Source organism: Podarcis tiliguerta, assembly GCF_965153285.1.
Source record: "Podarcis tiliguerta genome assembly, chromosome: 6".
Lineage (NCBI taxonomy): Eukaryota > Metazoa > Chordata > Lepidosauria > Squamata > Lacertidae > Podarcis > Podarcis tiliguerta.
This window is the reverse complement of record NC_139539.1, coordinates 10352574-10365191: the sequence shown is the minus strand read 5'-3', so window position 1 is coordinate 10365191 and position 12618 is coordinate 10352574. Positions and strand designations below refer to the sequence as shown.

The 12618-nt window shown below is 44.2% G+C and overlaps 1 protein-coding gene across 1 annotated transcript in view; it reads right to left on the bottom strand.

The window, feature by feature from the left end:
- The window catches only part of LAMA5 (laminin subunit alpha 5), a 207426-nt gene that overhangs the window by 182576 nt on the left and 12232 nt on the right, over positions 1–12618 (bottom strand). The window contains exon 2 of the mRNA XM_083447232.1: positions 11115–11267. Within this exon, the coding sequence (XP_083303358.1) occupies positions 11115–11267 (153 nt within the window). The remainder of the gene's footprint in view (positions 1–11114; positions 11268–12618) is intronic.

The following is a 12618-nucleotide window of genomic DNA, read 5'->3' as shown; positions in this document are numbered from 1 at the left end:
TCTGTGTTTGCAATTGGAGACAATGTGCGAAGGCTTTGAAAGGGCAAGCCTCTTTCCCCTTTCTAGGAAAACTCAATATTGTTACATATTTATCTGAACCTGAATCACCTGGCACAGACTGACCGCTTTGGCAGTTCTGTGTGAGCTCCCTGCCAAAAACAAACCACAATATGTGCCCAGGAATCCTCAATTCTGTATGCTCAATGTATTACAGAACATGCATATTTCTGAATGTATTTAAATGAACAGCTTGGGCCCTTCATTCATTGGAACAAGAGACTGCCTCCTGCCCAATAACCATCACAATTTGTACATTCAGAATTCTGAATACTCCCAGGACTGTCAGTTTTGTCCGGGGACTGACAAAGCCCAAGCCCAAAGTCAAGGGTGAGGAACCTCTGCTTCAGCCAACAAACCTGCCCAATATTGCTGGGCTCCAAATCTCAGCAGCCCCAGCCAGCAGGGCCAATGGGTAAGGATGGGAACTGAACTCTAGAAACAGATTGAGGGTCAGAGTCTTCATCCTTGCCCTGAGTGGTACAGCCATATGCTGTGGCCTGTGAAGTCTGGTTTTGGGATTCTCAAGAAGGCAGAAAACAGCAAGCACCTAGGGCAGAAGTTTTCAACCATTCTGAGTCCATGGCTCCCTTCACCAACTACATTCTTTCTGTGGCACCCTTGTGGGGCTCAGGAGCCTAGTTATGTCACCCCTTGCCTGCAAAGCTGGCAGCCTCTCACCCTTTTTCAAACACCCTCCCTTGTGGAGTGTTCCCTCAGCCTCCTCTCCCCTCTCCTTGGAAGTCCTCCAGGCAGCCACAGCTGCCCTCCCTGGTCTCTGAGCTGCCCACCCCACCAGAAAGAGAGGTACCATTCGCCTGCAGAGCTTATAGCCAGGGCTGCTTCAATAAGCAGCTGTGCATGCCTTTGTGAAGCAGACACAAGAGGGAATCAGAGGAGGGAAGGAAGGAAAGAGGGACAGAGGCCAGTGTTGCCCATGGCACCCCTGACCATCATTCCAGAAACCCCATCATTCAAGAAAACCACTGACCTAGGGGGTCACCATAAATGGGACTGTTCAGCTGCATTCAGCCAGTTCTTGTGCTGACTTCTATGTCTTACAACACTCCCAGACTGTGACTCAGAGGTGAATATTGCTTAAAGCAAAAAGTCAGAGATTTCATTTGACTTGACCAGGCATACAAGCTGCTATATGCATATATGTTGCAGAAAAAGGCAGACATTTCTATATCAAGAGACTTAATTATTATTAATTTACCTAGGGTTTTAATAGGTCACAAGATTTTATGGTAACTATATCTGTAATGTATTTCTGTTGATGTTTGTCCTTTGATGCTATGGCCTGTCGGCTATGCAAATAAAGTCTATTACTTATGGTTACTTATGGTTATCAAGAGACTTGTGTTAATAAATTGCCTTTAATTAGGCACATTTTCTGCTAGGATCTGAGATCAGCCAGCCTTTTCTTTTAAAGCTGTACAGGTGGCTGCTCAAACAATCAGAATCATGCCAACAAACAATCAGATTTACTATGAAAATTCACCATATAGAATAACTTCCTACTACCTGAGGCATGCTTCTGAAACAGAGGGACACATGCTTGACAAAACTCTTTGTCAGGTTTGATTTTGCAGCTTACGCTGGAAGCAGCGATAGATGACTACATGGTCCCATTTTGGCAAGACAATCCAGACATACTGATGACTGCAGTTCAAACATTCTTCTCACCTAAGGTGGTTGCTGGGTTCGCCACTCAGCACGGATCTGCCTTCACATGGTTTTTCAAAAGGAAGCAATTCAGAAAGCCAGGTCACAGGGAAGAATGCACTTTTAAAAAATTATCTCTCCTAGAACATCATCAATATATACAATAAAATGCACCATCTCTGGTAGTTCTCTCCCAAATTTTCCTGAGGCTCAACTTTTTCTGTGAAAGCTGCCAATCAGGAGATCTGAAAATGCTGGGGGGGGGGGGCAACCTTCCACTCTCTAGCGCATTTTTTCCTTCTCATCTGCAAACTATGCTTCCCAGACCTGTCGCTGCCCAGAGTGGTAAATTCAACCTCTCACCCTGTGTAATGGTTCTAGGGGTTGCTCGTGTGTAAATCGGTGCCACGCCTGGGTGGGTTGCCTGAGTGAACCCTTTCTGTCTGGACAGCCACCCGCCCGTGGCTGTCTCAATCGTTGGCAGAATCCGTCAGTGGGCGTTTCTTGAACTTCTTCCAGCACAGAAGTTCTTTGACGCCAAGTCTTCTCCTACTCTCCCTGCACGGAAGCCTTCTGCGCAGGGAGGGTGTGGGCATCGGAGGACCCGTGCTCTCCCCGCTGGTCCCCGGCGAGGAGTCTTGGAGCCACCTCGCCGATTCCCCCATCTGCCCCCCTTCTCCACTGGTGCTACGCTGATTTCCTTCCCCAGAAGATGTGCTGCTTCTCTGCCTCCCGGGACGCTCTCCGGAATCCCTCTGGAGCCCTCCCTCTCCCTCTGGCTCTGATGGCAGTTCCCTGACACCCTGATACACATTAAGATGGGAATTCCACCGAAAGGAACATTGGGTGAAGGAACATCAGCTGCATTCAGATGCGCAACTGATGTCACTCCTCTGATTTGCATTACTTGCAAGAGGATGTGCATCCCAATGGAAAAGAGCAGAGGTCGCCTTGGCAACAGGAACGGGCTCCCTCTTCTCCTCTTTTACAAACTGTTTCACATCCTTTCTCTAAGATGGGGAAGCATGGTTCCGGTTACCAAAAGCAAGTGGTAGAATGCGCCCAAATGTCTTGTTGGCCCAACCCTACCAACTACTGCAGAATTCTTCCTCCAGCTTTGAAAGTCCAGAGATCCTTGATTCAACAGTAACAATCTCCAGCAGAGGACATGTCTGCTTCGATGTGCTCAGCTGTAGTCATTCCTCCAGTTGCAGTCATTTTCAAACAGGCCAAGAGCAGCCAGTTATCACGCAGCTCGCAAGAAAACAGCACGTCGCTTACATCTTCCTAATAATTACAGACCAAGCCCCCTGAAATTCCCAGCTTCACTGACATGTCTGACCTTGCTCTGGACACAGTTCACCTCAGGGTGCTTTGCCCCTAATCTTTGAAGAATCCAAGTGTGCGTAACAGAAGTGGCTGGCCTGGGGGAGAGGGTGGGGTAAGGGGAAAAACCATTCTTAGCAACTCCCAGGTGCAGTCTGGAGTCTATTCATCCTTTAATAACTGAACAAAGCAAAATATATTATATTTTTTAAAAACCTTGATAAAAAAGACTGAAATAATAATAATAATTTATTATTTATATCCTGCCCATCAGCTGGGTTTCCCCAGCCACTCTGGGTGGCTCCCAACCGAATATTAGAAACACAAGGCAGCATTAAACATTAAAAACTTCCCTAAACAGGGCTGCCTTCAGATGTCTTTTATAAGTAAGGTAGTTGCTTATTGCCTTGACATCTGATGGGATGACCCACCACAGGTGCCTCTACCGAGAAGGACCTCTGCCTGGTTCCCTGTAGCTTTGCTTCACACATTGAGGGAATTGCCAGAAGGCCCTCGGCGCTAGACCTCCAATTGCCTGCACTGGATTTATTAATTTTGGGGGTGGTATTATTTTAGTAGGGATGCGGGTGGCGCTGTGGGTAAAACCTCAGTGCCTAGGACTTGCTGATCGCATGGTCGGCAGTTCGAATCCCCACAGCGGGGTGAGCTCCTGTCATTCGTTCCCAGCTCCTGCCCACCTAGCAGTTCAAAAGCACCCTTAAGTGCAGGTAGATAAATAGGTACCGCTTTATAGCGGGAAGGTAAACGGCGTTTCCGTGTGCTGCGCTGGTGCTGGCTCACCAGCTGCAGCTTTGTCAAGCTGGCCATGTGACCCGGAAGTGTCTTCGGACGGCGCCGGCTCACGGCCTCTTGAGCGAGATGAGCACGCAACCCTAGAGTCGGACACGACTGACCCGTACGGGCAGGGGTACCTTTACCTTTTTATTATTTTAGTACGAAATGGATAGATTGTTCTTTAATTCCAAAAGAATAAATAATAAAGACAATATTGATATAAAAGAACCCCAAATGCCACGCCTTTCCAGAAACTGTTTTTTCACCCTGAGAGTAAACTTTCCTTTGGATAGAAAGGCAGAAAGGAAGCAGCATAAAGCGTACAGACTGGCAATTGTTCTTAAAAGCAAGGGGGGAAAGTTAACAGGTTAGACCACAATGGCCTCCATGGATGAGCTTTTCCTGAAAGATTTCAACTGTGGTGGCTTTCAGAAAACCAAAGACGCTTCATAGGGAAGAAGACAAATGATTCTTTTCTATAGAGAACACCATTTTATTACAATCACTAAGGGAAACGACATTAAACTGACCCTGGAGGAAGAAAACTAGTTCTTTCTTCTTTTTCTGAAAGCTGCCAGCAAGCACCACTTTTATCTCCTCTAAACACAACTCAACTAGCGCTGCATGTGCTGAAGGCGTAACTGCGGCACCTCCCTTTTGCGTACCTTTCTCTTCTCAGGCAAACATAGGATTTGAAGGTGCAATCAGACAGCAGGCAGGTCTATCTTAACTCCATGCTTTGAAAATTAAAAATTCTTGCCAATAAAAGCTAAATTCTGCATATGATTATGAAAATCATATGTTGCATACTTCTGATTATTTTGCATAACTTTCATTTTTTACTTTCATTTTTGCGGGGGAAGGGGAAAATATCTATGCAGGTTACAAAGTGCCATCCCTCCGAGTTGTGCCATTTTAGCAGGCATTGTCCAACACACTTTTGTGCATATCTTCAAAGCCACAAGAACTAGAAACCTACTTTATGTTTAAACTGCAAGCTGAGATCTTATGAAGTCGTACGCCCAATACCACAATCTGCAGATTTACCTGCAGAATGGTAGCACACATATACAGCGGTACCTCGGGTTACAGACGTTTCAGGTTACGCGATTTCGGGTTGCGCACAGTGCCAAACCCAGAAGTACTGGAACGGGTTACTTCTGGGTTTCGGCGCTCACGCATGCGCAGAAACACTAAATTGCACTTTGCACATGAGCACTGAATTGCGACCCGCACGTGCGCAGACGCAGCACTGTAGGTTGCGAATGCTGTGGGTTGCGAACGTGCCTCCAGCACGTAGAAGAAGAATCTTTATTTGAATCAGCCACCAGACATAGCAACAAAATAAAATATGATGTACTGAAGACAGAGGTAAAAACTTAACAATACAAAATACATTCTAGAGGGATCTTATTCTAAACTGCCCCTGCCAAAAAAATTACAGTTTTTGCTGTCACCTGGTTATCTTGATCTGCTAGACAAAAAGACACAGTAACAATGGTTGAGCGACCTGGTTTGGGTAGTAGTAGAGGGGTAATAACCTCACTCCTCAAATCTTTATAAAGAGTGCAAGCTAGCAGCACATGAGCTACTGATTCAATACTACCATCTCCACATGGATATAAGTGTTTTTCCAGCAGAATCGTTCCACCCGGACACTGAGGTCCAGCGCCGAGGGCCTTCTGGCAGTTCCCTCACCGCGAGAAGCCATGTTACAGGGAACCAAGCAGAGGGCCTTTTTGGTAGTGGCGCCCACCCTGTGGAACACCCTTCCATCAGATGTCAAAGAGATAAACAACTACCAGACTGTTAGAAAACATCTGAAGGCAGCCCTGTTTAGGGAAGCTTTTAATGTTTGACGCATTATTGTATTTTAATATTTTGTTGGAAGCCACCCAGAGTGGCTGGGGAAACCCAGCCAGATGGGTGGGGTATAAATAATATATTATTATTATTATTATTATTAGAACTCAGCCCTCAAGTACAGCTGAAGGCAAGTATATTTAATCTTGCAAAAGTCAAAGTGCTTCTATATTTTGGAACTGTTAAATTTTGCAAATAAGGTGCCAATGTATCAAAATGACTAGGTTGGGAAATAATCATACCACGGACAAAATTTCCTTATCGTGGCCAAATTATTCCATTGCTCAATAATATATAGGCGACATCTAATTAAATTATTTGTTTTACTGAAGCCCAGTGTTAATAACTGTTGTGGTGAGAAACCGGAAAAAATGAAGCGTTTTTGTGACAATTTTAGTCTAAGCGCTCTCATGACAATCTTGTGATACTAAGGATATAGACCGGTGGGGGTTTAAATTTAGCCGAAGCCAATAATTGAATGTTCTACGCCAGGTCTGTAATTCAACAGAGAGGAGATTCCCTGTTTAGAGAAGCTTTTAATGTTTAACAGGTTATTGTATTTTAGTGTTCTGTTGGAAGCCACCCAGAGTGACTGGGGAAACCCAGCCAGATGGGCGGGGTATAAATAAATTATTATTATTACTATTAGTCTCCAAGCGCAATGAAGCATTTGGAACACAGGAGGGAACAGGGGAAAAAAATTGCCTTAGGAACTTAGACCAAAGAGCTTCCAAAGATCCATAGTGAGCACTTATCCTATCTGAGCCCCATGTAATAGCTGGTAGCACACATATAACCTGGGCTAAACTTTTCCTTGTGTGTCACAATAGAAGAGGATTTGGTACTTCAGAATATTATCATCCTCTGGCTGTGAACACACACCAAGTGGTGTAGTCTGTGGCCCAAATAGGCTCCCAATCTTCACATGCATGGACTGTCACATGTTTCCCCAGTGTAACTCACAACCAATACCAACTTTTAAGGAGGATTGCAACAGCCTCTAGAATCAACAACACTTAGCTGCAAGCATGTCCAGACACGAATGTTCTCTTTTTGTTGCTTTCCAAGACCCTTAAGCATTTCTCTTCGCGCAGCTATCCACAAAATACTAACATCATATAAACTTTTCTGTGGTGTCTTGGCCTGGAATCACATTCATGGGAGGAGAAGTCAGGGATCTGGAAAGAAGCCAGCTCCTCAATATTCCTTACAGCACTTTAGTCTCTTTGCTAATATAGACAACCGCTACATCACAACTCCCTGATACCTATTGTATCTGTTCGTTCTGAAATCAGGATAACCAATGTAGGCAAGAATCCCCACCTCACCTATAACCAAGCATTGACAGAAAGGGGGGGAAAAGAAGAATAACCACTAGAGTAGTCTTAAGTTAATGCTGATTTAAGGGGTATCTAAACACCATCATATTGGGGATATGTCCCTAAGGGGTGAGGAAATTCTGAACTATAGGCCTAACTATCACCTTGTTTAGCATAAGATTACAGTGGTGCCTCACAAGACGAAATTAATTCATTCTGCAAGTTTTTTCGTCTTGTGAATTTTTTGTCTTGTGAAGCACGGTTTCCCATAGGAAATGCATTGACGGTTTCCCATAGGAATGCATTGATGGTTTTAAGAAAAAGGCGCAAGATGTTTTCATCTTGCGAAGCAAGCCCATAGGGAAATTCGTCTTGCGAAGCAACTCAAAAAACAAAAAACTTGTTCGTCTTGCGAGTTTTTCATCTTGCGAGGCATTCGTCTTGCGAGGTACCACTGTAGTAATGATCAATAAGTACATATCAGTTGGCACAAAATTGTTCATTTTCTTTATTCTGAACTGTACATCTCTCTCCCCCCCCCCCAATAACTTAACATTTTCCAGCAAAGGAGACACTGTAGGATGTCAGAAAAGGACATATTGTTTTGCTGGACACAACAGTTGGCCAATTCCACAGACATGTTCCACATATCTGTCATTCTAAGACATAGCAACCTGTATTTAAATTATATGACAAAATATTTTCAAGGCTCCAAATTCTGCAGCCACCACCAGAATATCCTGCATTTGTAGAGCCACTGACCAGGGATCCAACCAAACCTTTGTAACATTTACAAGCTCTAAGAGCTACCAATTCAACCAACACCCAAAGTTAAATGCTTACTACTGATTACAAAGAATAAATATTGCTCTCTTTTTGCTCAATCCACAGAGAGTTTCCTAACCAATTTGCTCACTTTATAACCAGTTAGTCAGGGGACATCAAGATGCCAGGCTACAGCTTGCCTCGGATGATCACAGGTTAGCATAAACATCAACCATTCTTGTTGATGATACACAAATGTCTGCAGCTGAGCTGAAACAGTTACAATCTCATCCCCACCCAAAAACAGATACCTCCAAACAGATAATCAAATGAATAGCCCTTCCCATTATTTGGCAGAACCTCCTTGACCTCCCCTGTCAGAGAACTGTAAACTTAAAGCCATCACAGGCCATTCACTACATGATGTGAGTCTATTATATAAATTACTCAGGCTGGGTGGCCCACCACTTCAGATTTTATTTTTATTTTCCCCCTCCCTTTTCTCTTTTTCAGGTTGTCATTCACTGGCTGGGGATTCCAATGCTCCTCCTTGCTTCTTTATTTGTGGCCCTGCTACTCAGGACAGATGGGCAGGCAACAGGAAAGGGCACAAACAAAAGAACAGCTTGTTAAACGGGAATAATAGCAGCCTCGTTCACAGGGTTGTCGTGAGGGTAAACAAGGCAAGAGTTGCCATGCACTTTGTACACTGAAAACGGCTACAGAAAGGAATCGCCATCATCAGTAACAACATTATCAATTGCAGCAAAAAAGAAAAGAAACTGCAAAATGCAAGGATAGCCAACTTTATCTGTTTTGCCTGGCCATATCCTCATCATTCAAAGGCATCCTGGGAAGTGGACGCCAGGTTCCTTCCTTGGAAATCTTAGCCACTGCCACAAGTATAGGTGGTGACAGCGGCAAACCCCAACAGCAACTATTTTGCAGCTGTTGACGTCACCAATCGAGCTAAGAAGCCGTCTCCCATAATTTACTCAACTACTGATACTAGAAATGCATTGCATCCTCCAGTTTTTTATTTTCCTATTTCTAGCGGTGCAGGACGCAATAGCAGCATTTTCATCTGATGTGAGATGATTTGGTTATCAGTCCAGTTATCTTAGTTAACAGTTTGCAGATAGGAATAAAACAAGTAACTGAATTGTTCCTGAAGACCGTAGTGATACATACACCTGCAATTTTTGGAAAGAGGCAAACTTTCCTCGCAGTACATAGAACTTACAGGCAGGAAAGTGGCATTGAAACCTAGTTTGAATTGCACTACCACAAAAATTAGCAGAATTCCGATATATCGACTTCGCACGAGAAAAACAACACACAAGTGGAATTTCCGAAGCCACAAGTAAACAGACCAGGCTGTTAGAAAACAAATGTCTTGTCTGCCTTTGCATTTAGTGTTTTCTAGAAAATTGAACCCAAATGTTTCAGAAGCCAGTAGGGGGGAACAGTAAACCTCCAGTCTGCCTGCTGTGACACTATAGTCCTTTAAATGCTACATCATCAAAATCACGCTCCAGAACTGAATGCTCGACTCACTGAATTCCAAGGAGGGAATTGTTTACAACACAGACTGCTTCCTCCGCCTATTCTATTCAGCAAGCAACTGGTAAGCCAGTTCTGCCCCAGCAGCTTTGCCTGTCACATTTTGTGTGTGCTTGAAATGAAAGGCTGGCATATAGGTTACTGTCAGACCTTTCAGCAATGGAAAAGCTCTCACCAAGGAGATATTCAACTGCCTCCATCCCCAGGCATTCATTCTAGACAGCTGCCCTCCTTCCTTCATGTATTGGAGCTTTGTTTAAATATTTAACTAGAGTGTTTCAAACTGAAGCTGCCTGCTTTGAAATGAGAACGAGTCCACAAACAGGCAGAGCCAATGGCCCTAGGTCATAGAACTGCAAAAGGCACCTGGAAATTACCTTTCTTACTGAATCCCTGCACTTGCAAAGAGAAAACAGTGTCTAACTATTCCTTTGTGGAAATTTCTGCAGATAAGATCGGCAGATCCATTAAAACCAAAGGCTCACAACCAGTCAGGGTTTTCTACGCACAAAAATTATATGGCAATCGTTGTACACACGCACAGTTATTTTGCAGAATTTGTGTTATCCCTTGCATTCTGGTGTCAAACACTGTGCTTCTTGGAATTCTCCACTTGTCTAGGAAAAGTTTAACAAAGAACCAGGAGCATCGTTATACAGTGTATACTCTCTGATTAATCCAGTTCAGTTTGCTGATACATGTGCAGTGGTACCTCTGGTTAAGAACTTAATTCGTTCCAGAGGTCCGTTCTAACCTGAAACTGTTCTTAACCTGAGGTACGATATAAAACAATGTTCTAGCAGCCTACATCACACAAACGGGCCGAGTGAACCACTGTTTCTTAAGATATGAACAGTGACCCAGAAACCAGGTTATCAAACGGAAGGAAAGGTTATTGGACACCAGATACTTTTCACATTCAAAGCATTACACTTGGTCTTGACAGGCCAGTATGAACTCTGATCCCCAAAGGTCTGAGCTAACATTCAACAACAGGATATCAGCAATTTGCTTTAAAATCCCTGAAGTGACTTCTCAAAGTGCAGTTATTTGCTTTCTTTTGTATTTAAGTGGCGTGTCACCTTTCAGATGCTTCATCTCGCCTGTGGAAAAAGATCTCGAAAGCTCATATGTCCACACGATCTCGCTAACAAAGAACAGGCCAGTATTGACTTTGTGACTTCCCTTCAACCGCAAGGTCTCAAACCCATTAAATACATCCAATTAAATATATGGAATATACGTATGATGGCCATTATGGAAATGTCCCTTATGGCTGGCTTATCCCTAGAATCATGATGAAAGCCTTGCCTGCTCTGTGTCACACTCCCTATTGCAAGGGGAAGGGTTCAAGCACAGCTTTCTCACAGGAATGTTGTTGGTCTAGGTGCAGAGATACCTCACATTGGAGAGCAGTAAGATATGCAGCTCAGCCCCTCATGCAGCCTGATGCAGTAAGATGCTGTTCAATATATATACCGCAAACACATCTGAAGCACTTTGCAAACAAGGTAACCTTGCTATTTATACATATAGTGCTATAGCTCTGCAAGATTCCGTTGTCTTCTGGACAAGACTTTGGGGGCCACCAAACAATACAGTGACTGTAGTTAGCTAAGGAAAGTTGCAGGATTTCCAATGTGTCCTGTTGTGTAACTCAAAAATCAATGAACAAAGAAGTACTCTCTTGTCTATCAATATCTCTGCAAAGTAAAAAGGGTCCCTTGATCAAGGAGGATGACGTTTTCCTGCAGTTACCTGTCCAAGATCCAAGGTGACGTTGACCTCGTTGAATTCCAGCCTTCGTGAAAGAGGAGGGCTTTGCCACCAGCGTTCGGTGCCATCGATAGCATTGGTGATGGGATGGGCTTTGTTGCTGTTGGCCGATGAGCAGATGTCACAGTACTGACCCTGTGGTTAAAAAACAACAAAGCAGAGAAAAGGTTTCCATTTTTATTCAGGAAGATTATGGATCCACACCCTCATTCCACACCCATGATCATAAACATGGACCATATTCAGTGCTCCAAGGAGCCCAGGGGCAATAGGGAGGCTCTCAACCCTAATTAGATTGAAAAACGTGACAAAAACTGAATGGAGAGAATGTGCAAGCTCATTCATGCATCTCATTCATGTAGTGCTAAGCCACAGTGGCAAGAGAGAGAACGGTGAGGTTATTCTGTCCGAAGGCCTTTGAGAAGTGGTGTTTGGTTTCTCACAAGCAAGATAAAACTGTACATCATATTTATGAAAGTCCTGGGAAAACAAATCCATCAACCTTGTACATCAGTCCAGTTAGTTATCTTAGCTAGTTAACAGTTTGCTACAGGGCCAAAGTCAAAATGCTGATCTTAACCTTAAGCCATCTTAAGTGTTATCTTGCTACCTCGCAATTACAGATTGATAAGTAAAAACTCTTCTCTTACACTGTCTCATAAGCTCTGATCCCACTTCACACACCAGTGTTGTATCACTTTGCAACCTACTCTAGAAGCACAGCTTCTAGATTATTCCTTAAGGGGTGACTGTGGTCCACCCTGAGAACAGTAGTTCTGTTCTGGTCACAAGATACCAGGACTCTTTCCAATATCTCTTCTCACAGTTCCTCCTATACCAGGGGTCTGCAACCTTTAAGACAAAAAGAGCCACTTGGACCCTTGGATTTAAAACAAATATATCTCCGGAGCCGCGATCTGACAGCGGGCAGGAAGGTGACGTCGGGACGGTGCGTGACTAACGCACGCACCGCCCCCATGCAACATCACAGCCAGTACAGCGCCCGCCACAGTGGGGAGTGTCGGGGCGCACAGTGTGCCTCCTCCCCTCGCTAGTATCCGCCCCGGAGCCGCGGCAAAGGTGTAAAAGAGCCACATGCGGCTCCGGAGCCGCGGGTTGCTGACCCCTGTCCTATACCCACACAAAGGCCACAAGGCTTCTACGATTCTCTTTGGCTTCAGGGACAGCTTTTTCCACCCTCCCCATAGTCTGTCTCTAGAAATGCAGAATGCATACATTCCAACAATGTTCTGTGACGATATCCCTGCTGTCTGGAGAAAAATGAAAGATAAACCGAACCAGTCACATCTGCTATGCACTTTAGGAAGTTGTTTGCTTGCTCTTTGGACACCTCTTAAAATAACAGTAACACAATTCTGCACGATGATTCCTGAAATCAAGAAGCATCTGTTTAGATATAGTTGGGCGCCATTTTGAATCAAAATAGTGGGCTGAACCTTTCAAAGTTGCACAGATTTTATCCACC